This window comes from Hyaena hyaena, unplaced genomic scaffold (genome assembly GCF_003009895.1).
Source record: "Hyaena hyaena isolate Hyena2069 unplaced genomic scaffold, ASM300989v1 scaffold_157, whole genome shotgun sequence".
Classification (NCBI taxonomy): Eukaryota; Metazoa; Chordata; class Mammalia; order Carnivora; family Hyaenidae; genus Hyaena; species Hyaena hyaena.
The window spans coordinates 1,926,797-1,953,861 of NW_024080789.1; the positions used below are offsets into that span (position 1 = coordinate 1,926,797).

The following is a 27,065-nucleotide window of genomic DNA, read 5'->3' on the forward strand; positions in this document are numbered from 1 at the left end:
CCTTCCGAGCACAAGCCAGGGCCCCTTCTCCCGCTGACCCCTCTCTGCCAACTCCCCCTGCACCAGCACTCCTCTACACACCGTGTGTCCTAGCTCTACAGCCTTTCAGGTCCCTGATGAAACATGCTCATGCTTACCCCAGGGCCTTGGCATGTGCCCTCCCTCCCTTGCCCAACCCAAGTTACCCATCGAGACTCAGCTCGGACATCACTGCTTCCTTAGCTGCCAGGTCTCAGGGGCTGACCCCCCCCAGTGCCCTATCCTAACACTTACACCGCATGTTAACAGACTACCGATTTGTCTGCCTCCCTCCCCAGACTGTGGGCTTTGGGAGCACAGGGCCCCCATCTGTCTGACTTCTCGCCGTATCCCAGCAGCTAAGGCCACCTCCTGGAGGCACCAGAGGTGTGTGGTAGACACTCACGAAGGGAACCCAGGAGCAAACGAGGCTCTGTTTTTATGAAAATCGGGTATCAAGTGTGCACAGGTCATGCTGCGGCGTCTGACCATCCAGTGGTGTGAGTCCCACAAACCCCAGACACATTTTCATCTTTGAAGTCCTTTATTCTCAGCAGACCACATCATTGATTCGCCAAGCGAGAGGTCCTTAGAGTAAGCAAGAATCCATTCATCTTTCCTTGGTACTGTCATCTCATCCTCACGTTCAAAACTGGGTTTGGGCCCGGAAGGTTAACGTGGATGCCCTCTGTCGCAGGGAGCAAGGGCCACCCTCGTGAATCAGTCTTGTCTGGTCCACAGGCAAATCACCTTAGCAAGGTGAACAGGTGACAGCCCCACCAGGAAATAAATAAGACACAGTGCAATGGATCTGGGCATTTGGGGAAAAAAGGCACATCACAGAGTCCCCTGGAGAAAGTTCCAGCTATTCTCTATCTTTCAACAGGCAGTTTCTTACTTGCCAGTGACTTTTAATCTCATCCTCTTATCTATGAGAAACCACAACCCGTGTGCTACTGAACACATTTTCCTTTCCCCTCACGAGATAGATTTGGTTCCACGTGTATTTCAGGTTTCTCCCTTATGCCTTCCAGAACATCCAATTTTGTTCAGGTCCCTTTTAATGGCACTTAATAAATATACATTCTGGGACCTGACAGAACAGGCTGTCCTATTTCACATCACCTCTAAAGCCGCCTATTAAAAAAAAAAAATCTAAGCTAGGACAGAGCTCAGATGGGGCACGTCGGAGCTTACAGCCCGTGGCCACTTCTGACCGAATGTCCCCTCTTGTCCACCACTGTGTGTCTTGGGCAGATCCCCAGCCCCGATGACATACTAGAGCAGGGAAGAGAAAAGAAAATGAGCCGAGAGCAACTTAGAGAGTGAATTTGGTGCTGGGAAAGGGCTGGGGACTCCGTTTCTCTTGCGTTATGCATCTGCCGCTTCCACAGGCTGAGGAGTGAGGGGCAGACTCTCACACAGGCACGTGTATTTCTTAAAAGCCCTTCAAAAACTAGAGCCAACAGCGTTAGGCCCTACAGTTACAACAGCATGGAGATATTCTTGGAAAGAAGTCAGAACTGCCACCAGTTTTTCCACATCCTGTAACTTGGGTTGGTCCCAAAATTTATAATTTGTATTAAAGATTGTGCTGGACCACCCCCTTCGGTGAACATTGAGATTTATCTTAGCCAAAGTGACAGCCCAGATGATTCAACAGTGGCTGCACCCCAAATTGCCCCAGTGGGACAGAAACTGGTTTTCAATTTCCAGGTTCTGGAAAGGGTTGATCTCACCAAGTTCAAGAGACTGGCCACCTAGAACGCAGTGTTGAGAAGGATCCTGAAGTAGACCCTGAGTTTATGGGAAAGGCCGCCATATTGCTTAACAACGTCTGGCACGGGCCGGGGAATGAGTAGCGACTGCACTAACGCTCCTGGCTGCAGCTGGGCCAGGTGATGCTGAGGCCACCCTGAGACCACTCCTGGGCACCTCCTGCTACCAAAGGCAATTTACATGTATATCACACATTGCAATTCACAAGCAGCTTCCCATCCTTCGCCTCAGGTCTTTCTCACCACAAGCTTGCTTTGTGGATGGGAAAACAGGCTGGGTCCTACGTCTAAGGCCTCACAGCCAACTGACATTACATTGCAGCTGCCTCCAGGCCCTGGAGCCACGGGGGGTGGGGGTGGGGGTGGGAAGGGGGATTCCCCCTGGCTCCCAACTTCCAAAAACAGGAAACCAAGCCATCGCCTGAGCTCCTCCACCCCAGGCTGTTTGATTACTGGCTGCAGAGTTGCCTCAGGAATTTGCATATCCTTTGTTCCCTAATCCAGAGCACACAGCAGCAGTGTGCAACAGCCTCACACGCCCCACCCTACACACCTTCAAAATCCCCCCTTCCCCGGAACAGCCTCTAAATTTGCCTAAACACATTCCAGGTCTGTGACGTGGCCACGCCCACTCCCAGGCTCAGCCAACCATCTCCGGAGATCCTTTCCACCGGCCCCACCGGCCTGGCTTCCCTGCTAGAAGGGGGCTTCCAGAGGTTCGCTGCCCAGATAGCTCAGCTCCCAGCGAGGAGAAATGAAAGGTGACTGGTCGGCGGTGGTGTCTCCTAATGCCCCACGAAGGAAGTGGACCGTCAGGGCAGGTAGTCCTGGACTTCTCCCGTGTGTCCCTGTAACCCCATCGCACACGGGTGCCCTTCATGTGGGTGAGCCACTCCCGGGGGCGGGGCTGGATGAAACCACAGGTAAGATTGGCCAGAAGCTACAGTAAATCCTTTTCAATCGGACCTGCCATCCGGGCTGCTGTGACTTCAGATGGGAACCACATTCTTTGCAGACATAACATGTGGTTCTGCCTGGAGCCTTCATGCTCACCCAGGCGGGGCCAGGTACTCTGCAAGGCCCACCCACCTCCTCTGGCACCCTTCACCCAAACTTGGCCTGAACTCCCCTCCCAGCCTTGCCTTCTCTTGGCTTCCCTTCCCTCCCAGGGTCACAGCATCTAAGCCTCCCCATCCCTTTGCAATGCAGACTCCGAGGAGGGCACCCTAAGAGGGCAGACTCCAGCCCCACAGAGCGGGGCTTGGGGCCTTGGCCAGGAAGCTGGAAGGCACATAGCCCCTCTGTCCGTTCACTTCCACGAGGCTCCATTCTGGGTTCCCCTTCTTGTCCTGGGCCTCCAGGACAGTCACCAGCTGGCCTGCCTGCAGACTCACTTCATGGCTGCTTCTGGCCACGAAGGGGTACACTGCCACCACCTGAAACACATGGAGAGTGACACAGAAATGGTCAGGGTGGGAAGGCAGACATGCCCAACCCAGAGAGGCTGGAGAAAAAAACAGGAGGGGAGGGCATTTGTCAGGCTCATATTTCACCCCCTGGCCTCAGTTTCATCATCTGCAAAATGGAAGTAATAATTTGCTCCCCTCCAGGAAATTGTGGGAATTTAATGAATGATGAAGGCCTGGTACACAGTAAGGGCTCAGTAAATGCACGCCGTACTGATGATTTTTACCATTCCTGTTGTTACTGGGGCCAAGCCCCAGAACAATCAGGAGCAAGGGAGGATGGGGGGGAGGGGGACCCTGCCTGTGTGGATCCATGAACAGAGGAGGCAGCCGATGTGTATGGGAAGATGGAGAGCTGAGCTCACCCACACAGGGCTTCCCAGAGACACTGCCCACACTGGGTGGAGATGGGGCTCAACTGGGGGACCAGACCCTCTTGTGAGATCCTCGGGGGTCCTTGGCTGATAGGTGGGAACGTCTGGCAGGAGGCAGCTTGGATGCACAACTTGCGGCTGGTGCTCCAGACACTGGCCCTTGGAGCCTTCCCAGGGATGCGCCATGAGCCGCAAATGTCAGATTCCACAGGCTTCTGTGCGGCCCCCCGACAGCCCACTTCAGGCTCCTCCCTGGCCTGAGATACCCCCCACCCCGGGCTATTCACTGCAAGCCTCTGGGTTCCCACCCTCAGCCCCCAGACCCTTGCTGCTGCTCATCTGTCACCCGTGAAGCTCTTCCTGTCTACCTGGGAATGTGGCCTCCCTTTACTGAGGTTCACGTATACCCTGCGGCCCTTCCTGTCTCATCCGGCCCTCACAGCGACCCCCCAGAGCTGTTTTTCCCTCAACCACCCTGTCCCTGCAAAGCCAAACCCTTCCATGGCATCCCGTCACTTTTTTTGTGTTTTGAGATATCCTTCAGATACCATAACTGTCTTCTCTCTAAAGTGTGCCGTGCAATAGCTTTTCAGATGCTCAAAGGCTGTGTGACCGTCGCTACCGAGTCCAGAACACTTTCATCATCACCTCAGAAAGAAACCCCCTCCCGGACAGCAGTCGCTTCCCATTCCCCAGCCGCAGTCCCCGCCAGCCGCCGATCCACTTTCTGTGTCTATGCGTCTGCCTGTTCTGGACGTTTCATAGAAGCAGAATCATACAGCACATGGCCTTTCGTATCACACCCCACGTGGCAGCATCTGTTGCCATGTCCCTCTTTGTTATGGCTGAGTAATAATCAGCTGGATGGATGTGCTATATTTCGTCCCTCCATTCATCCACTGGTGGACCTTTTGCCTGTTTCCCATTTGGGGCAGTTATGGATAAGGCTGCGGTGAACATGCACGGACGGCTCCCATTGCTTTGAAGTGAAGGCTGACACCCTCCCCAAGGCCATGAGGCCCTGCTGGCCTGGCCCTGCCCGCCTCCCAGGCAGCACCTCACCCCTGCCCTCCTCCTCCCCGAACACACCTGCTTTATTCAGTTCCTCGTGAGCCCCATTCCTTGTCCACACACCCCCGGGCCTTTGCACTCCCGGTGCACGCTCTCTGGGGAGTCTTCCCGGCCACATCCCAGCACAGCCCCTTCCGCCGATTAATCCCCACTCACCCTTCAAATCTGAGAAGCAGCATCATTTTTCTGAGACAAGCCTTTCCTGAAAGTCTCCCACACCTGGGCCCTGGCATTTATCACTGCTGTAGCTTTACAATTATCCACATGATCCTTTCATTACTGGCTCAGATTATAAATCTGAGGAAGGCGAGGACCGGGATTTACTTTTGCCCATGACGAAGTCTCTCCCCTGAACAAATATCTTCAATATTTGTTGCTTGGCAAATATTGAATGAATGAATGAACGAGTGAAGGAACGCATCCCACTTGACCTGCTGATAGGGAGCAAGGGGTTGTTGGTGTGGGAGGGATGAGGGGTTCCTTCTTCCAGGTCCACTCCTGACCGGGACACCAGTGTGGCCACTGACCACGGCCCTGGCCGCATGGGATGGTAGCCTCTCTGAATAGGAGGGAAATCAAAGCCCCACTCCAGATGGTCACGCGGGGGCAGATCCCACCCCTCTCCCAGACTCACCTGGGTCACCGTTGGGACAGAGGGGACTACGGCTGGGGTGGGCTTAGGTGTCAGGTGACAGGAGTCCTTGTGAGGCTGCACCTGCTCTTTGGCGTCCTCCTGACCGGGGATGCCACGGAACAGCTCCAGTTTCCCAGCTGGCACGTACCCTCGATGCCCTACAGGACACACAGAACGTTACTGGGCTGCAGACCAGCCTCCCCAACCTTCAGTGGTAGAGGAAGTTACCACCGTGTCATGGAGGTGAATGCCTCTGACACAGCTTTCCAGCACCACAGATGACCTGAAAAGGTCATCTAGGAACCTCACAAACCCATCCCTAACCTCCTGCCACTCACTGTTTCTAGCTTCTACTTGCACACCCCCACCAACAGGGAGCTCATTCCCTACCGAGGCAGCCTACTCTGTTGTGAACAGCTTTGACAGAGATAAAAAGATCTTCCTGGGGCTGGTAGGAAAACTGGTGCTGGGACCAGTGCCCCCCTGCGCCTCCAGCGGAGGCCCAGAGCAGGGCTGCTTCGTCACCCTAGGATAGCCTCTTCCAGGAGGCTGGAACTGCCTTTCTCTTCTCCAAATGCCCCCAGTTCCTGCTCGAGAGCAACTATGCCAGCGCCATTCTGGCTGCTATATGGCTGCATGTGACCAGCATTTCCCAAGGGCCTGCCAGGCCCCGGAACTGGCATTCAATTGTCTAGTCTTCACCTCCAGCCTCCAGGTCAGCACTCTCGTCTTCATCTAATAGCTGAGCCAACACAGCTTAAGGGGCTCCATAACTTCTCCGAGGCCACGCAGTCACTGAGGTGGCAGGCTTGGGATTCCGACGCCGTGCTCTTGATCCCAGGGGCCTGCTGTAACACCCAGGCGGCTGCTGTTCAACTTGAGTCACGAGAATGCCCTTCCCCGATTTCTGCTCAACGGTACTGTTTTCTAAAGTTTTTGATAGACTTCGCTTTAAAACTTAGACATGGTCTATCAACAGTATAAATAAAATAGGGGTTTCTGTACGGGTCCTAGTTTTTCTCAAACACATAAAAACATTTCGGGAACAATTACAATAAGCAGTCCGCAGAGGGAAAGCCGTCTGCAGATCCCCACCCAATCCTGAGTCACCCGCACTTTGTGGGTCACATGCCCCTTTTGGGAAGATACTGCAGGCCATCTTCTCCTGGGTTCAAAGTGCCCCTTGCCTCCTGCCCGTTGTATGCCGGGGCACCCAGAGCCAAGCAGCACACCCGAGGGCAGGACCAGTGCACAGGAGACAGGACCCTCCCCCATCCCAGATGGGAGCCGCCTCCCACGTGGCTGGGATCCAGGCATCCCCTCACCGTGTATCTACATCTTTTGGGGAGCTGCTAAAGTTCTCTCCATGCATCTCTGTCTACGCGCTGGTCTGTGAGGTCCCCAAGGCAGGGTCCTAGTCTTCTCTGCACAGCGCCCAGCACACAGTAGGTGCTCGATAATGGACGCAGCAACATGAGACTGCCTTCCTCTTGCTGACATGGCACCTACCACACTGAGCTGGCTGGGCCCCGAGCCTGGGTTTGCGCAGCCAGGCTCCGGCCTACACCCGCGCCCGGGTCTCCCCACTGGTTGCTGTTGGGTGGTTTTCCCAGAGGGAGGGGAAGAGCCCGCGAAGCCCCCACGTACCCCCAGTGTCCACCAGCCAGCGGCCGCTGTTGCCTTTGGTGTCCTTGTTTTGAAGGAGAGCCACAATTTGGCCCCGCAGCAGTGTCAGCTCCAGAGTCCCAGCCCCGCTGATGTTGCTTGTCGCCTGGTACAGCTTTTCCGGACCGTACTTGCTCAGCAGCGCCTGCACCTGGCGTTCAGCCCCCGGAAGGAACGGCTGGGGGGCGGGAGGGACAGACAGTCGGCGTGTCAGAGCCGGCGCAGTGTTTGCCCACGTGCAGACAGCCAGGGGTCCTGGGCCCATCCTACCCCCGCCGCTGACGGGCACCCCAGTCGGGCAACGGTCTCCTCGCTAACAGATGGCCGGATCACAACAAGAACACACACTCTTAGCATCCGAAGGGATCTCAGAAAAAACCCTCTAATTTAACCTCTAAACCCCTCTCGGTCGGAACTTCTGGGATTTTCTAAAATCCTAATTCAGGTTCTGAAATTCCTCCGTTACAGAACTCTAGGACTGGGCCCTAAAGTCTGGCCCCAGCCTCAAGTGGAATCGTCCCGCAAGAAAAAGCCCAGCAGGGCCCTTTCAGCCTGAGTGAGCAGGACCGCGACCTCACACGGCCGACCCGGCCTGACTCGTGTGGCGCTGTGTCAGCCAGCACAGGGCGACATGTGCAGACCCTGCCTCACACGTGAAAGAAGGGAGTGCGGTCTTTTATTCCTTAAGTATTCATTGAGCACCTACTGTTCACAAGGCCCAGTAAGTAAACGGGGCAGTAGCAACACAGAAGGCAGCTTTGCCTTGATGCAAACTGCCACCTAGCTGGGAAGAATGACTCGTGGCACCTTCCGCTCATGCGACAATCTCCTGGCATTGCCTTTGTTTTCCTGCTCATTGTTTCCCGCAAAAGGATCACCACAAAGGGACTCGGGGATGACTGTCCCCCTTTTGTAAAACAAAGAAGAAATTTAAAATGCTCAATATGGATTTACTCTCTGACTATATACCATATTTCTATCCGGTTATTTCTGGGAATGGGGAGGTGCTTGGAAAACAGACGGGGGCATTTGCACACAGACTCCGCCATTAGCCCTCCTCCAGGGGTTCGCCAGCCAGGGTCAAGAACCAGGAGAAGCTGATGTTTCTAAACAGGCCCTTCGGTGGAAGTGGAGACAGGGCAGCTTTTCCCCCCCAGAATGCTGCTGTTAACCTGAGTATAACCATTGGTATAGACACATTTGCCTTCTCTCTCAAGTCTGAGAGACGCCCGGGCAGAGAACAGCAGTATTCCCTGGAGGGGCCGAGGGGAGCCAGGGAAAAATGTCACTAGGACTGCGTCTGTCCTGGGTGACCACCTCCCATCTGTGGTCCTGCACCCTTAGGCAAAGAAGTCAGGAATTTATGGGGGGTGGGGTGGGGCAGAAACAAAGGTGGAAAGGAAGGGGCATCTCTTCTCTTCCTACCAATTTGCAACACGTACTGGGGTTATGATGTTCCCATTCGTTTCCCTTTTTTATTTCTCTGTGTCTTCTTCCTACCATCATCTTGGAATGCTTTCCCAATAAGAATGTTATTGTGTCTTTTTTTTTTTTTTAATGTTTTTTATTTATTTTTGAGAGTCAGGGAGAGACAGCACAGGGGAGGGGGAGAGAGAGAGGGAGATACAGGATCCGAAGACAGGCCCCAGGCTCTGAGCTAGCTGTTAGCTCTGAGCCTGACGTGGGGCTCAAACCCACAAACTGTGAGATCATGACCTGAGCTGAAGGCGGATGTTTAACCGACTGAGCCACCCAGGTGCCCCTGTTATTGTGTCTTAAGTAGAAAGAGAGAGAAGGTTCCCATGACCCGTGATTCATCCCAGGGCCCGCTCTGTGATTTTCTGCATCTTCCTCTCCCCACGTTGCACGGCCCCTGCCACTCCCACCATGAGACCCGTGTGGGGCAGTGCCAGTGTGGGGGAGGGAGGTGGGGAAGGCTGTGGCCCAAGCAGAGTCAGCACCTCTTGGGAACGGAAAGCATCTTTGATAATCTTTGACCTTCCCTGCATTCCAGCCAGGTGCGCAGGCCACCTATATGGGCCCGCTCTGCTGGGCTCCTTTACTTGCCCCTGTGTCTCCGGAGCCCCCTTCTCCCTTCTGGGGAATCTTGGCGCTGTCTCCTGACCCTTCGCTTCGCATTTCACTTATGACTGAACACCTAGTTTCAGTTTCCTCAAATCCAGGCCTGTCCTTCTCAGGGGACCCCTTCTCCCTTTAGCTACTTCAGCTCCATTCAGCACATTACAAAACATGCAGCCGAAATACTGTCTTTTGTGGTTAAAAAGTCCACGGCAAAAAGAAATTTTAAATGATTTGTTATTCCAACTTCTTATTCCTGAAGGCTGGTAATGAATGCAGGTCAGTGAGAAGGTGAGGAAATGGGGTAAGCTTTGATAAAAAATGTGGTGTTCTAGGCTTTTGGATGTTGATGCCACTTGCCTGCTATTACATCCAATTTCACTCACTACTCTCCGTTCTGCTCACACACGTATTGGCCACAAAGAGCATGTGTGTATGTGGGTGTGAACCCCAACACCGGCCCCCAGGTCACAGACAGAACACTGGGCAAGGAAGAGGGAAAGGAAATAGGGGATGGAGCCGCACACCATGCTGGCAGTGAAGGACCCCACGGTCTGCGGGACAAGCAGGGGCGCTTACCTGTGTGGTGGGAGGCGGCAGCACTTTCTTGAAGTTCTCTTGAAAGGAGCAAAGCTGGTGACCAGTCTGGCCCAGCACATCCTCCACCAGCTTCCTGAAGGCTGGCTCAGAGAGGTGGCGGTGAGGCAGCTGCGTGGGGCAGACACTGTCATCAGAGCACGCTCTGCAGCCTACACCCAAGCCCCAATGTGTTAAGATGGGCCTTTTTGTCTTTATCAGTTGTCATCTTTTTGTCTGCTGACCGCCCCACTCTCTGTCCTTCAAGGAAGCGTCCCTCAGTGAGGGTCCCGCCAGATTGCCCACTGTGGGGCCGACGCAGCCTCCCTTCTCCCGTCCACCGTGATCAGCCCACGAGCTGGACAAGGGGTCCACGCAAGGCTCACCAGACCCCGCCCGCAGATTTAGTACATGAAGGCTGAGAATGGCGGAATAGCATTTCCTCTAGCTTCTGAGATGTAAGGGTATCTGAGATGCAAAGCTGTCTCTCCCACTGTGCAGAAAAAAGGGTCTGCCTGAGCATGATGCCAACTCAGAGAAGGACACAGGGCTGGGAGGGGAAGCGAGGGCCAGAGCCCCGATGACGTGATCTGTACTGGAGGCAGCCTTCCCCGGGCTCATCCCCTCCTGGGCCTCCCAGTCATGCAAGGCAAGACGCTGTTCTTTATGCCTCAGCTGGGTTGGAACCCAAGGAGCGATGAGTAACGCTTCATGCTGGGTCCCTGGCCCTGCTAGTCATCTCGAGCGTTCTTACCATGCGACCTAGGAATGAGCAAGACCCCACAGCTACCAGAGACACGTCCTCTCTGATTGTCACCAAACTCTCTGCCCTTGGTTCTGACTTGGAGCCTTGCCCCCACCCCCAGGATGCAGACAGACTGAGGCTCTACTATACAGGCCCCACCGGACTGGTCCAGGGGGATTGGCCATGGGACACGGACCGGAAGCTGGCACCCATCCCCAACAGGCCCAACCAGGAAAGGCCCCCTCTCTGCATTTATAAAGATGATTTCGCACTACTGGCATCAGGTAACACCCCCTGGTCCTGCACATCCCAGTCTGAATGCCAGGGGCTGGTAGCCTTGGAGAGAAAACTAGAGGGCGGGAAGAGAGCGACAAGATCATCTAATCAGATGTACCCTCTGCCTTCGAGACAGAGAAATGCTTCTTTTTGCAGCTGGTTCAGGCTTAATTAAATTCAATGAGTGTCTGAGATAGAACTCTGTACTAAATGCTCGGAAGGCCAAAAAGAATGCAAGTGTCTAGTCCCAGCCCTCCTCAATAAGGAAAGACAGCTTCATCCAGCACCCCGGCAGAAGGCAGGCTCTGCAGAGCGCTTGGCAGAGCGCATCCGAAGGGCTGGCAGAGTAGAGCAGGTGGGGAGATGGGCTCTCCTGGACGGGAGAGGGGGTTCTGAGAGCTTCATGGGGAGAGGTTTTCATCTTTCACACGTTTGGGGAGTTCCCTCCATACACCAGGTACTATGAAAGGCATGGGGGATGATGGGGCATTCCAAGCCAAGGAAGGAGTCTGTGCAAAGGGCTGGAGTCACACTTTGAAGAGGTGTGCTGGAAGGGGGCTATGGGTGTGCGGTGGGGCATGCATGCTTTAGAGGACGTCTCATGCAACACACTGCACGGGGGCAGCTGAGCTGGGGACCACGAAGCACAGGAGACAGCATGTGGTATGAGGAGTGCGGGACGTGCCCCGGGGGCCAGAACCACAAGCCTCTCCGCTCTGATGCTGACATCAGAGAGCCTGGAAAGCGGCTGAGCCTTCCTTCCTACGTCAGCCCCAGTTTTCAAAAATCAATGTTTGCCCTTGGAAGTTTGTCTAAACTTCTTTGCAAGCTCTTCTAACAGGCTGTCAGTCATTCTTTCAGAGCCCGGGCTCCGGGGTTGAACGGCCAGGGTTCAAATCCTGCTATCAGCTGTGTGGCCTTGGGCAAGCCGTTTAACCCCTCTGTGCCTGGGCTTCCTTTTGGAATGAGGACAATTGTGAGGATCACGGGAGGAAATACATGGAAGGTACCCACTAAGTGCTCACGAGGAGGCAGCAGCTAGAGGAGTCATAGGCATGGGCTTGAGACATTTACTCCTGATGGTACAGAAGGGGCCTGGCCTCTGGCCTCTGTCACCAACATCTAATACTCTCCAAGCACTGGCCCCAAGGTCTGCTATTTTCCCAGCAGAGCCTCCTCTGCTTCTGAATCCCAGACCCCAGGAATGGCCTAACATCTCAGTTCTACCCTTGTTTACATGATCTGATTCCATTAATGGAGGGAGAACGAGCATCAGAGATCCCGAAGATCCCCGGGGCCTCTCCTAAGCACCCGATGGCCTGTTTGGAAGGCCCCATCTCATTGCATCCCAGCCTCTGCAAACAGCTGGCTGAAGGGGCTCTGGGGCCTTGCCTGGCTGTTCTTACAGAGGATCCTGGTCCCAGAGGCCTTACCTGGGCCAAGCTGCCCTCTGCCCTCTGCAGCACTTGCTTCGCAAGGTCCCTCTGGAGGTCCACGAACGTGCACAGGATCTGGCCCAGCCACCGCACGGCCAGCTGGTTGAGCTGCGGGAGTTCAGCCACTAGTAGGGAGTTGAGGGCCTGGTACGTGTGCCGGGCCTCCTGCTCCTCATACGTCACGCTGCCTGCCTCCAACAGCTTCTCTTCCACCCTCTCAAAGTCCAGTAGTTTGTCCAGACGCTTCTTGATGAGGTTGTGCGGGCCGGCCAGGGCCCTAGCCAGGTCACACAATGGCTGCCACACCAGGCCTTCCAGCCGCCGCTTCTGTGGGGACAGGTGAGCTGGGCGCCGGGGAGGCACGCGGCAGAGGACAGGCACTGGGAGAAGGGGTTTGGGAGGCAGCTAGGGCTGGACTCTGGTCCCACCCCCACGGGCTGGCCGTGACCTCGTGTCACGTAACCTTTCCAGGCCGCGATGTGCCCATCCGAAAAACGGGGACAGGGCGCATTCGAGCTTAGCGGAGTACTTGGTGCTTCTTGGCATCTATGCACAGATCTGAAAAGATTCTGTATAGCATGAAAAGATCATGAATGTAATCTTTGGGGGCTCAGATCCCATCCTGTCACTGACCATCTGAGTAACTTGGGAAGTCACCCTCTCTGATCCTCTAGCTCTCATCCACAGGCAGAGCGGAGCTCTCACGAGCATCTACCCCACGAGCCATGCTGTGAGTGTTCAATGAGATGAAGAGTATAAAGGGCTCAACAGCTTATCTGCTCGCCAGACAGCAATGCACAATAAACATAAGCGGAGGCGATTTTCATCAGTAAAATGCATTAATAAGAAGCCCCGCCCTGCCCTGCTGACTACTCCGGGCTGTCACAGATGTTACAGCTATGGAAAGGGCCTGCTTCTAAATATTCCTTTTTTTCTTTTTTTAAAGATTTCATTAAAAATTTTTTTTAATGATTTTAAAAGAGAGAGAGAGAGACAGCATGAGCAGGGAAGGGTCAGAGAGAGAAGGAGACACAGAATCTGAAGCAGGCTCCAGGCTCTGAGCTAGCTATCAGCACAGAGCCTGATGTGGGGCTTGAAGCCACAAACCCATGAGATCACGACCTGAGCCGAAGAAGTTGGACACTCAACTGACTGAGCCACCCAGGTGCCCCTAAAGATTTCATTTTTAAGTGATCTCTATACCCAGCGTGGAGCTTGAACGCACAACCCTGAGATCAGGAGCTGCATGCTCTACCGATGGGGCCAGGCAGGTGCCCCCTAAGTATCATTCTTAATAGGCTCTACCACCTGCCCGACAGGAGGTGGGGAAAGGAGGAGCTGCACTCACAAAGTCTGGGAAGGCCTGGAGCTGGAGGTCTCCCATCAGGCTGCAGTACTGTTCCACAGGCCCCCCGGGGATGTCCAGCTCGTATTCCTGGGGCCTGAAGCGGAGGAAAGCCTAGAAGGGCAGCAAAGGGGAGACAGTCAGTCATAGCCCTTCGCAGCCATCTTATGCCTGTACCCCCTCCAACCCCCACCTCTACCCTCGAAGAGGCTGTCCAGGCTCTCTGCACACCTACTGTGACATGGAAGCCCACGGCCTATTCCTTGCACAACTTGGGTGATTAGAAAGTTCTTCCTTAGGCTGAACCAACATCTTTGTCCCTATTCTAGCACTTCCCAAACTTCATGTCTTTGCACATCACCTTTGCGATTTTACTGCCAGGTCCATGTTCCGCATATGCTATTAACCCTTGAAATCAACTAACCATTCCTATTTGTATCAATGTATTTTAAAAAGCATCCACCCACCTATGACACTACCATAAGAGGAAACCCAGCAATATCTACCATAACTAGGCACATGAGAATAATTGCGATAAAAGCAATGTCATTAAGTTCTGTCTGGACATTGCAGCCGGGAGAAGGCCCCTAGCCCGAGACTCGCTCTGCCTGGGCTAAAGACATACCAACAAAAGCAGCTTCTCCTGGGCTCAGGGGGTTACAAGAGGGACTCGCACACTTGTTACGGGATTGCATGTCAATGCCGTGTCTGTCACATAAGCTGGAGTCTAGGGAAATACAGCCTAATGCTTCCAAATATCCGTCCGACCCTCTGCAAAGCCAGATGTGTCTTTCATGTGCCTCTGGTTTTTCTCTCGTGGCTTCTCCATCCTTCCTCTTGAGAGCCTTCCCCTCCCAGCTCGCTGCACTGTGGCAGGCTCCTGCTGCCAGAGCCTTCTGCTGGGGGCCAGGATGCAGCAGGAAGAAGCAGTGGGATCCGCCCCACGCACAGGGCTCTGGAGCTATGAGCCCCCTCATTGTACACACTCCCCATAAGGCCACCCCAAACCCCATTAACCAAAGAGCCTGGTATCATCCGACCAAGCTGCTTTGCACAAATGGACATGACTGTGAGCAAGACCACGGCAAAGCGACAGAGTGGATGGAATGGTCAGCATCGATGACAGCAGTGAAGGAGGATTTTGGCACCAGGAAAATCACACAGTGGAGGGCACGGTGTTCCTGCAGGCTGAGTTCGGCCTATAGAAATATTTTTCCTTGGGCCTGTATAGCATTTAAATTTTCATATAATGTTGCTCACATGGGTACATCATGAGATTTCATCTAAAAGTCTGAATTTCCAGGCGGGGGTTTCCCCCCTAAAATCAGAACCGGCTACTCTAGGTCCACAGTCCCAAACAGCAACAGCTTCCTGGAGCCAAGTAAGAGCTGTCCCTTTAGATTTTACCCATCCATCCATCCATCCATCCATCCATCCATCCAGTCAAAGTCTAAATATTGTTATGTATTTAACTCTTCTGAAAAGTCTCATAAACAGCCTGTTAGATATTAAGCCTTGAACACCTGCACATTTCACTCAGTAATCATAGTACCTGCCCGACTCCTTCAGGCACCTGAGTTTGTCACCTGCTCTAGGTGCCAGAATGGCCAGGTCCCTCTAGAGGACTCGGACCCCAGTGAGTTTTGACTCCGCTCAGTGGGAAGCTCACTCCCTAAGAGCTCCATGGACCTGGCAGCTGCGGCCTGGGGAATGCTTGCCCTGGGCCTTCTTCTGACCTGCAGCCGGTGACCAGGTGACCACCTCCATTAGGTTCCTGCGGCTCATGCCTCTGCCAGCTTGTCAGATTAGCCCTGCCTGCCTCCTGCCTGGGGGGCCCAGCCCAGCCCACCCATCGTTAGCTGCAGGACCCTCACCTCCAGATGATCCAGGTAAACAGCCACGTTGTTCTTCAGCTCTGTCACACACAGTGAAACCAAGTGGAACCCCTCTTCCAAGTCATCGAATTCCTTGTCTTCTGTCTGGGAGGGGAGTTTGGGAGAGCTGAGAATATCCCTGGGGTGGGGCTGGGGGGTGAGGCAGTGTACACCCACACCCGCATCCCCAGGTCCTCATGGGGGACCCCCTCACCCAGCCCCGCCCCTCAGAGCCGGTTCCTCCAGCCCCAAAGCCCGGTGGGATGGTCACAGGTAGTGAGTGCAGCTCAATGGTTTTGTACTCAGACCATGAACTCAGATACACAAGCCCCTGGGTCCCAGTTCACTTGCTTCCTAGCTGTGGGACCTTGGGCAAGTGTTTTACCTTCTCTGGGCCTGTTCCATCATCTGCAAATGGCATAATAAAAACACCAACTTTATTGTGTGGGTCAAACAATGCCTGGTGCAGAGGAAGTATCTGGTCAGCCTGAGCTGCTGCTGACAGCTTTTCAGAGCTGGTTCCTTGTGAACCCAGAGATCAGCTCTTCTACGTGCATAAAAAAGTACCCAGAGAAAGAGTAGCACAGGAGGCCGTGGTGAAAGCCCTACCCTGGCTCTTCAGAATCACGTGAGGGCACCACCTCAGCTGCCTCCTGGCTATGCTGTGCCAGGCACTCCCTGCAGCCCCTTAGCCTCAGCTTCCCCATCTGTGAAAGGGGTCTAAGCCACCTGCCACACCCACTGCATAGCCCTGCTCCTTGGGATGGCTGGGATGGCCCCGGAGCTCACCTTGGGCACGAGCCCCGCCTCCTGCTTCAGCAGCTGGCTCAGCCTGGTGGTCTTCTTGGAGAGAGTGTGAGTGTTGATCCGGGCCAGCCTCTCCCGGAGCGTCAGCTGCCCCACTTTAGTGTACTTGGAGGCTGCACCGACAGAGGACAGAGAAGGCATGGGAACCAAAGCTGGCCCAGGAAAGCAGGCATCCCTGACACAGCTGGCCAGACACCCACCCCGAGCCCTCTTCTCAGACATCCGTGTCGCGTCCATTACAATGGCAAGCTGCCGAGGAAAGGCACGGGGCTCGGAGCCCTCCCTCCAAGGTGAGCCCCGGGCCGAGGAGCTGCTGGACTTTGGCAAGTCGCCACTTCTTGGGGCCATTTCTTCATTTGCATATGAGACCAGCCACCTCATGGGATGCCTGGGAGGGTCACATAAGAGGGTGGGTCTGAAGGTACTTTGTAAAGAACTCAAGTGGGAGGTGATTTGTCTGGGGCTCCTTGGTCAGTGTTAGCCAGGCCAGGCTGGGACGCACCCGTCCCCAGTCCTGGTGTAGGACTTTCCCCTGGTCTGCCCCCGACCAGCCCTGGGCCTGAGTTTGACACTCAGCTCTGTCTCTTACCAGCTCTGTCAGCCTTCATTTTACCTGGAGTGGATTGTAAGGCTCAGCCCAGATAACGAATGAAAGACGTATCGCAGTCAGCCCTGGTCAACGTGAGCTAAATTCGCACTACTGCACCATGTAGGTCATGCGGTTGTTTTCGCTCTACTTGAGACACTGCTTTCTTTTCCAAACCCTTCTGTTCAAACAGTCTGAGAGACCGAGTTCTCCACCCACTAGCTGCTCTTCCCAAGGTATATACACAGCTCTTGGCCTCCCCGGGATTCATGTCTCCTCCACAGAACAGCAGCCTCCCTGTTCCGGTGCAACTGATCTCACTTTAGTTCAAGGGGTGGTTGCTAACAGGGATAAGCCAATTTGTATCCTCCAACCCCCTGGCCACAGTGATTGGGTCCAAGAATGATACATAAGCCAGGCCCAAGCCAATCAACTCATGGTGTTCCCCTAACCACGGTGATTGGTTCCAGGTGAGCACATGACCCAAATGGGTCCTATCAGTGTGAAGCGCCAATTTAATTTTATGACTAAGGGGAGAAAGGTCCTGTCTTCCCCTAGAGGGTGTGGTGTGCAGATGTGAGTCGTGGAACTACCACCATGAGGGAGGCCAGCCTCAAGATGAAGCTGACACACAGTAAAGACCAGAGACAAGAAAATTAGAGGGAAATGGAGCCAGCACCCTGATTAAACCCTACCTAAAGTCCACATTACCTCTGGACTTGTGTTTATGCGAGCCACTGCATTCCCTTTATTAATGAAGACAGCCTGAGGTGAGTTTTTTGTATCTAGAAGCATTCCACTAATACAGCCCCTAAGACCCCCAAGCCCTTACCCACTTCCTTGCGCCTCTTATACTCATTGATGTTGGTGTTCACGTCTTGGAGGGCAGAGGCAGCCCTCTGAAGTACAGGGTAGGCACTGGCGTCAGGGACCGTGTTTTCCAGGATTTTCTGCAGCAGCAGTGGGTACTTGGTAATCCTCTGCAGAGGGGCTACCAGTAAGAAACTGAGGCCCGAGGGCCCAGCTTGTGGCCTGCAGGAGAAGACTGGCATTAGGTAGGTAAAGCCCAGCCTACGGAGCACCAGGAGGACTGGGTTCTGGTCCCAGTTCTGCCATTGAACTTGCTGTGTGCTCTCAGGCAAATCACCCTCCTTCTGTGGTCCTTGGTTTCCTCATCTGTAATGTGTGAGGTCTAGATGTTAGATGGGCACCTCCTAGTCCTCACTTTACCTCCTTCTGGGCCCTGAGTCCCCTTCTGTACTAAATGTCCTTTCTCAGCTTCCTTGGCATCTCAGCGGCAGTCACAGCTGACTGCTCCCTGCTCCTGAAACGGTTTCCTCTTTGGGCCCCACGGATGCCCTTCGTCCTGCTTCTCCTTCTCCATGGGCCATTTTCTTGGCCTCCTCTGCTGGCCTTGCTCCAATGCCAGAGTGCCCTGGGGCCTTCTCTCCCCTCCGCTCACCCTCTTACTGATTTCACTTAGTCCTTTGGCTTTAAGCACACCCCAAACCCAGCTCTGCATTTCCAGTTTCTGTCCTGAGCCCCAAACTCACACAGTCAACCTGCCTGCTTGACGCATCCACTTGGTGGCGTCCCCAGCACGACTCTGTATGCTGGACGTCCTTGGTATATTTTGTTCAGTAAAATGGTTCTGTTGCTTTAAAAATCAAAAGTTTTATGGGGCACCTGGGTGGCTCAGTGGATTAAGCTTCAGACCTCGGCTTAGGTCATGATCTTGTGGCTCACGAGCTCAATGCCCACGTTGGGCTCTTTGTTGACAGCTCAGAGCCTGGAGCCTGCTTCTGGGATTCTATATCTCCCTCTCACTCTGCCCCTCCCCCAATAGTACTCACACACACACACACACAAATAAAACATTTAAAAAATTTTTTAAATCAGAAGTTTTAGGGGCGCCTGGGTGGCTCATTCGGTTAGGCACCTGACTCTTGATTTTGGCTCAAGTCATGATCTCGCAGTTTGTGGACTTGAGCCTTAATTGGGCTCCACACTGACAGTGGGGAGCCTGCTTGGGATCCTATCTCTCTGCCCCCTCCCCTGCTTGTGCACACACATGCTCTCTCTCTCTCTCTCAAAATAAAGAAATAAACATTAAAAAATAAAAATCGGGGAAAATGGGTGATGGGCATTGAGGAGGGCACTTATTGGGATGAGCACTGAGTGTTATATGTAAGCGATGAGTCACGGGAATCTACCTCCAAAACCAAGAGCACACTGTATACACTGTATGTTAGCTAACCTGCCAATAAATTATATTTTAAAAATATATGAACTGCTAAAAACACTCGCTTACCCGAAATACAGACCCCAGCCTCAAGATTTCTTCCAGGGATAGATACAAATCTCAAAAACCTTTTTCACAAATATTAATAACTACAAAATATCTGTATCTGGCTGTATATTTACGTACATTGTGTCTAGTTTGAATATATGGCACTTTCTACCTCTAAGATATTGCTAAAATTACCTGGTAAAACAATTCTATTTAACCAGCCTAAAAAAAATTAAGCACTTATATAATTTTAGTATTCATAACATTTCTAAAAAATAGGAGCACCTGGTTCGCTCAGTCCAGTTGGTAGAGCATGCAACTGTTGATCTTGGGGTTATGAGTTCGAGTTCCATGTTGGGTGTAGAGATTACTTAAATAAAACTTTTTTTAAAATTCTCAAAAATAGAATAAAAACAACCAAAGTGAATTTCAGGTTTATGTGATCTGGGACAATATTTGGTAATCAAGCTAGTTTATCAGTTTACTTAAAACAGGCTTATCTTGGGGCATCTGGGGGACTCAGTCAGTTAAGCATCTGACTTCGGTTCAGGACATGATCTCATGGTTCGTGGGTTCGAGCCCCACGTCAGGCTCTGCGTTGACCCCGCAGAGCCTGGAGCCTGCTTCAGATTCTGTGTCTCCCTCTCTCTCTGCCCCTCACCCACTCACGCTCTGTCTCTCTGTCTCTCTCTCCAAAATAAACATTTAAAAAAAATTTTTTTAAAAAGGCTTATCTTTAGAGTCATCAACATTAAATATAAAATATTTCTTCTACCCAGGTCTACTAAAATAAGCACATATTATTTCTATTACAAAGTTTGTCAATAAAAACAGTATAATAAAACTTAAAAAAATTAAAAAATTAAGAGTTTTTTAAAAATCACAGGAACTTTTATGTCTAGGATGCATGTATCTAAGGGTAAAAAGTCGTAATGTCTATATTTGTCTTTAAGTGGCTTAGTATAAAGATAGATGAAACAAAATGTTAACACCGGTTAATTTTTGGAAGTGGTGTATGTTTATTACATTCTTTCATTTTTCTACAGATGTGAGCATTTTCAATAAAAAAGTAAAAAATGAAACAGGTGTCAGGTGTCAGGATCCCTTCCAGACGCACTATTTGGTGAATGGATGACCATTTCTAGCCCCTTTCTTGATGATGTCTGGGATTTAAAGAAAGAGTGTTCAAGTCAATGGCGTCTGGGAAGAGGTTCCAACAGTCTTCCCTTGATCGTGACCAGTAGCCCTCAGGCCTGCCTTGCAAGCTCACGGGGATTTCAAACCTCAGTGTCTACACAGGCCTCCTCCATGGGGACTCACAGATGCTGCTCACAGCCATTCTCTCTCCCCCTCTCCATGGTACCAGTGCCCCTGGCTCTTCCTCCAAAGAAAATATTTCCAGACCAAATGTCCAGGGAAGATCAGTAATGAAGCTAAAAATAGGCAGAGCAGGTGGGCGCCCCTTCATTAGCTGCAGGAAGCTGGTGCCAGGGGGAGGGAGGGAAGGGTAGAATTACCTGTCAGGACATGCCTACGCTGGCCATCTGCTCTCACTACGGGTTTCCTAGCACTTGGCTGACCACAAGCAGGGGAGATGGAAAAAGTCACCAGATATTCACAGAACTCTATCCTCTGGGCTTACTTTCCATGGGGAAAGGGCCAGTTGCCTCCTGGGGGCAGCTGTTACTCCACAAATAAGAGGATTCAGAGGGGTCTTCAAAGAGATGATCACAGCTCTTCTCCATAATCATCAAGGAGTCATGACAGAATTACAGCAGCCTTTTATGTTTATAGCTTTTCTAAGGTAATCTGGTGAAAAATGTTGACACAGCCTTTCAGAAAGGCAACAACTGAAAGGTAATCCAAAAGAAGCAGGGAAGGAAGGAAGGGAGGGAGGAATGAAGGAAAGAAGGAAGGAAGAAAGAAAGCAAAAGGAAGATAGGAAAAAAGGAAGGAAGGAAGGAAGGAAGGAAGGAAGGAAGGAAGGAAGGAAGGAAGGAAGGCAGGCAAGCAAGCAAATCCCGAGCTGGTCGGGTGTGGGAAGGGGAGACAGGCCCGCTTACATTCTCTCAGTGGTGGCAGCAATTGGTAAGATCATTTTGAAGAGCAGTTTGGCAATCTGTGAAAAGTACAAATCCTTTTTGTTCCATCAATTCTATTCCAGATATCTACCCACAGAAATGTCAACCCAAGCAAGTGAAGATAGACGTAGGAGCTACCCACAGCTCCATTTATCACAGCAAAAAAATTGGAAACAAGCCAGATACCCATCAGCAGGATCTTGGTTAAATAAACCACAGTCTGTGAGCTGCCCTGGAAAGGAGCTCTGTATGGCCATTAACAGGAACACGGTGGAAGTATTCCTAGTCATGTGAGACGATATTCACGACCGTGGTTAAGCGAAAAGGTAAGTTCTAGAAAAACATGTAAGTCAGAGCCCCTTTAAATTTCTTCCTTCCTTCCTTCATTTCTTTCCATTCATCCATCCATGCAACATTTAGACTTCTGCATGTAAAGTCTGTCTGCCTGTCTTTAAATAAACAGAAGAAAATCTGGATGGAAAAGGTTAACTACCAGGTGGAGAGATGGGAAAATGTGAGACCCAGGGGGAATGGATTTTTACTTTACATGTCTGTGTATTGTTTAAATATTTCTTTTTTTCAGTAAGCATACATGACTTTTATATTTATTTTTTAAAGTTTACTTATTTACAGGGAGAGAAAAAGAGAGAGAAAAGCAGGGGAGGGGCAGAGAGAGAGAAAATCCCAAGCACTGAGCAGAGCCCGACACAGGGCACCAGCCCACGACTGTGAGATCATGGCCTGAGCTGAAATCAGGAGTCAGACACTTAGTCAACTGAGCCACCCAGGTAGTCCACGTTACTTTTATATTTATTTTTTTTTATGTTTATTTATTTTTGAGAGAGAGAGCACAAGCGTGAGTGGGGGAGGGGCAGAGAGACAAGGGGACAGAGGATCTGAAGTGGCCTCTCTGCTGTCAGCAGAGATTCGGGGCTGGAACTCACAAACCGTGAGATCGTGACTTGAGTCAAAGTTGGGCACTTAAATGACTGAGCCATCTGTCAGCTCAGGTCATGATCTCACAGTTGTGGGATCAAGCCCCATGTCAGGCTCTGCCCTGAGCATGGAGCCTGCTTAAGACTCTCTCTCACTTTCCCTCTGCCCCTCCCCAGCTCATGCGCTCTCTCTCTCTAAAATAAAAATATACAAATAAATATGAATAAAACAAATCAAGCTTGCCAATGAAGGAAACCCAACACTGCCTCAGCCATCATTCTGAGTGTGTGCTTCATGCTGGACCCATCTGTCTCTGAGAGCAGCTTCCTCCCCACTGACAGCTGTACAATTAGAAGCTGAACTTCCTGTCTACTGCAAGGGCGAGCCTGTGATCCCCTTGGCCCTCAAGGTGGGAGCTGCAAGAAGAGACAGGGTATATCGAACACCTCACCCACGCAGCCACCCAAATAAAGGGTAGGAGGCAGCATGCATTTTGGAATCACAAAGAACCTGATTAGGAGGAATCACCCGTCCTTAACTGGATGAGAAGGGACCACTTAGGGCTGGTGTGGGGATTCTAGTCAGCTAAGCTCCAGAAAGAGTCCCATGATCATGAGCACAAAAAAGGCAGGATTATTGTTTCGAGAGAGAAGAGATGGAAAGCAATGCTGACTGGAAGACGGGCATTTCCAGCACACCACTGGACCAGAGGCTCTCCCTGAGGACACTGTGGAAACCTGCGGGCACCAGGCAGCTACAGGAGCTTAGTGGGCAGGGACCAGGGACACAGGACATCTGCAAGGACTGTCAGCACAGTGAGGAGCACTGCTGTGTCTCCTACATCCCTCTGAACATTCAGAGACTGACGGAATGCCTCAAAATGTGCTGTGATTCCCAGAACTGAGATCTTTTAGTGATCCTTGAACTCCATCTAGTCACCTACCACAATGCCGGAAATTCTTATGACGCTACCTTTCGGAAACGAGACCCAGATCATCTGCAAGAACGTCACACTTCCTCACTTGCTCTGCCCCCTACGTCACCTATGTCACTTCCTTCTTTTTCTTATCATACACAGGGAAGTCGACTTTGCTATCATTGCTACTCGTCATTGTAGGGGACGCACATTCTCTCTGCTCTCTCCTTTTCCCATATTTCTTATGCAGGATGGCTTCTGACTTTCCTCTCCTTAAATCCAAACTTATTTTATTATAAGTGGGTGCCAGTATCTGATTGCTCCATTAGATTTTCTAGGGTAGTGGTGCCCAAGTGTTTGCACACTGAAAGCCATATAACTTTATTGGACATTATTTTCCTTTTACTTCTCCCTTTTATTAGAATTGGGCTATTGTATTGATTTTTTTTAATGTTTATTTATTTTTGAGAGAGAGAGTGCATGAGCAGTTTGTTTAAGAACACAGTCTGGTGAGACTATGAGGAAACAGGCACCCCTACCTTGGTCATAGGAATGTAACTTGGTATAGCCTTTATAGAAGGAAATTTTGCAATATTATGAAAATAATCCACACATAATTTCTTTGACCTAGCAATCCATGTCTGGAATTCACCTCCCAGAAATACTTGTACTTGAGTAAAATGACATATGCTCACATGTCATACACTACCCTTAACATCAAAAGAAAAGAAATGAACAAATGCCCGTTAATAGAGACCAATTAGGGGTGCCTGATGGCTCAGTCAGTCAAATGTCTGAATCTTTATTTCAGCTCAGGTCATGATCTCACAGTTTGTGAGATCGAGCCCCGTGTTGGGCTCTGTGCTGACACTGTGGAGCCTGCTCGGGATTCTCTCTCTCTGCCATTCTCCTTCTCCATGCTCTCTCACTCCATCTCTCTCTCTTTCACTCAACATAAATATTTTTAGAAAATAGAGACCAGTTAAATGAACTGGGAAACAGCCATGTGGTGGATGACATTCACAGGATCCCACATGCATGTATTGAAATGGAAGAATATTGGGGCACCTGGGGGGCTTAGTCGGTTAAGCGTCCGACTTTCGCTTAGGTCATGATCTTGCAGTTCGTGGGTTTGGGCCCCGCATCGGGCTCTGTGCTGACTGCCAGCTCAGAGCCTGAAGCCTGTTTCAGTCTGTGACTCCCTCTCTCTCTGACCCTCCCCCGCTCACGCTGTCTCTCTTTCTCTCTCCTAGAAATAAATAAAAACATTAAAAAAAAAAAAAAAAAAAAAGAAATGGAAGAATATGCAGGATATGTTGTCAGTGAAAAAAAATACAAATGTTCTTTTAAAAGGCAGTAAAATAAGGGTATATATTTGTACTTGCGTGTGTATGCATATAGGAACTTTGCAAGGATCCATGAGCAATTTAAAAGTGGCCACCTTAACAGGGCTGGGAGTAGTACTTGGGTAGATGAAGGGACAGGGCTGGGAAGATTTTTTTTGCTGCCTAAATGTGGCTGCTTTAAAGCTTCTGGACCATGTAACTTATCCATTCAAAATTTTAATTAAAAAAATATATTAGGGGCACCTGGGTGGCTCAGTCGGTTAAGCATCCAACTTCGGCTCAGGTCACGAGCTCACTGTTCGTGAGTTCAAGCCCCACATTGGGCTCTGTGCTGACAGTTCAGAGCCTGGAGCCTGCTTTAGACTCTGTGTCTCCCCCTCTCTCTGCCCTTCCCCTGCTCACGCTCTGTCTCACTCTCTCTCACTCTCTCAAAAATGAATAAAATATTTTAAAAAATTGTTTTTAAATATATTTGTTCTCTACATATTTCCATCTAGAGCCTGTATGCACTGGGGCCAGCTCTGGGCAGCGTGGCCACCTAGGGTGGCTCCGATCCCATTTCATGGGGTGGTCTCCAGCTACATGCAGAGAGGCTCTCCCAGGTGATACAAACCAGCTTTGCACCCCTGTTGCCTGGAGCACGGACTTCCAACCGTGCCATCGCCCTTCCCATGGCAGGCATGAGTGCTGCTCACCAAGTGTTTCTGCTCTTCGGCCTCGGGACACATGCAGGCTAGAAGCCCCGGCCCCCCGGTGGTCGAATGAAGCCATGTGATTAGTTGTGGCCCATGGATTAGGAGAGGTGACAGATATCATGTGTGGGTGGGAGCATTTAATTACCAGCATCAGACCCTTCGCAGCTCTTTTCCCTTCGTCACTCTTACTGGCAACCATCCAGACAGTTGCCACCATCAAGCACGGGCCCCTGAGTGAGGATGACACAGAGAAGGGCCTCAAGGCAGTGGTGCACAAGGAAGGTACGGACCTTTGTTGTTTGAAGTCACCGAGAGTGGAGAGCTGACTGTCCCTGCCTTGCCTGACTGAGCCCCTCCCAAAGCAGCTCGAGCAGCACCAAGGAGGGGTGGGAGCTTAATGGCTCCTGACCCAGGTTCAACGTGCTCATGGTCATTCTACTCACACCACTGCCTCAAGGACGCCCTGGATCTCTCGCTGCAGCTCTGGCTCCTTCCGGTAGGTCTCCACCAGCAGCAAGGCCTGGTCGTAGCTGGCACAGTAGACCTTATAGACTCGCTCCAGCTCCTCTTGGAATTCCAGGAAAAAGTTACCTGATGGCAAAAGAGCAACAGGGAGCCCTCAGAGGCATGTCTGTACACACCCTTGCTTGGGACACAGAGGTGCCCGGTGAGACAGCTAAGCCCTCAGCTCAGGAGTGAGCTCGGCGAGTTTGCTCTTCTTCCCGAGTTTCTGTTTCTTCATCTCACTTTCAAAAGACTGCTATAAAGATTGAGTGACAGGATGATACGGGGCTCGGGCTGGTGCACGGTAAGTCTTAATAAATGGTACGTATAATTATGGCAATAATATTAATAGTTCTCGTATCTGTACAGCGCTTTACAGTTCATAAAACACACTCGTGTTATATCTTTACAATTGTATCCTTACAATTACCGTGTGTGGCAAGTACAACTTCAAACCCCCCGTTTATAGAGACCCGCTATAGCAGAACACGCATGGCCTGTGGAGTCAGAGAGAACTAGGGCGAGATCTCCAGCCAACTCTTCCTCCAGGGCATAACCCAGGGCAAGTGCTTGACCTCCCGGGCCTTCCATTTTTTCATCCATAGATTGGAATAAAAATGGTATTCACTCCCAAGTGGTTTTTTACGAGGATTAAATCAAATAACTCAGGTAAAAATACTCTGACACAAGATTTACTCACCAAATATTTACCAACTGCTTATTTATGGCCTGAATGCCCATATAAGCTCTGTGCAAAGCCCCTGCCTCACGGAGCTTATATTCTAGTGGGGAGGACAGACAATAAGTAAATATATTACATTTGTCAGGTGGTGATGATACCAAGAATCAAAACAGTGTTAGACTGCTAGGAACTTATCCAAGGGATACAGGAGTGCAGATGCATAGGGGCACATGTACCCCAATGTTCATAGCAGCACTCTCAACAATAGCCAAAACATGGAAAGAGCCTAAGTGTCCATCAACTGATGAACGGATCAAGAAGATGTGGTTTATCTATACAATGGAATACTACATGGCAATGAGAGAGAATGAAATCCGGCCATTTGTAGCAACATGGATGGACCTTGAGGGTGTTATGTAAGTGAAATAAGTCAGGCAGAGAAGGACAGATACCATATGTTTTCACTCATATGTGGAACAGGAGAAACTTAACAGAGGACCATGGGGAAGGGGAAGGGGAAAAATAGTTAAGGAGAGGGAGGGAGGCAAACCATAAGAGACTCTTAAATACGGAGCATAAACTGGGGGTTGATAGGGGTGGGAGAGAGGGGAAGGGGGTGATGGGCATGGGGGAGGGCACTTGTTGGGATAAGCACTGGGTACTATATGGAAACCAACTTCACAATAAACTCTAAAAAATTTTTTTAAATAATAAATGCAACTTTGAATTCACAGAAAGGAGAACCATCAATCAATCAATCAATAAATCTTAGATCTAGGGCGCCTGGGTGGCTTAGTCGGTTAAGCGTCCGACTTTCACTTAGGTCATGATCTCGCGGTTTGTGGGTTCGAGCCCCGCGTCGGGCTCTGTGCTGCCAGCTCAGAG

General features: G+C 51.2%; 1 protein-coding gene across 1 annotated transcript in view; it reads right to left on the reverse strand.

Annotated features, from left to right (window-relative positions):
* Positions 1 to 543: 543 nt before the first annotated feature.
* The window catches only part of ARHGEF37 (Rho guanine nucleotide exchange factor 37), a 53,869-nt gene continuing 27,347 nt past the window's right edge, over positions 544 to 27,065 (reverse strand). Inside the window, exons 4-13 of the mRNA XM_039239409.1 lie at positions 25,438 to 25,585; positions 17,563 to 17,762; positions 16,127 to 16,257; positions 15,338 to 15,442; positions 13,467 to 13,577; positions 12,116 to 12,445; positions 9,665 to 9,793; positions 6,989 to 7,184; positions 5,342 to 5,499; positions 544 to 3,232 (exon numbers count right to left, since the gene is read on the reverse strand). Coding sequence (XP_039095340.1) covers positions 3,023 to 3,232; positions 5,342 to 5,499; positions 6,989 to 7,184; positions 9,665 to 9,793; positions 12,116 to 12,445; positions 13,467 to 13,577; positions 15,338 to 15,442; positions 16,127 to 16,257; positions 17,563 to 17,762; positions 25,438 to 25,585 — 1,718 coding nt within the window. The 3' untranslated portion in view covers positions 544 to 3,022. The remainder of the gene's footprint in view (positions 3,233 to 5,341; positions 5,500 to 6,988; positions 7,185 to 9,664; positions 9,794 to 12,115; positions 12,446 to 13,466; positions 13,578 to 15,337; positions 15,443 to 16,126; positions 16,258 to 17,562; positions 17,763 to 25,437; positions 25,586 to 27,065) is intronic.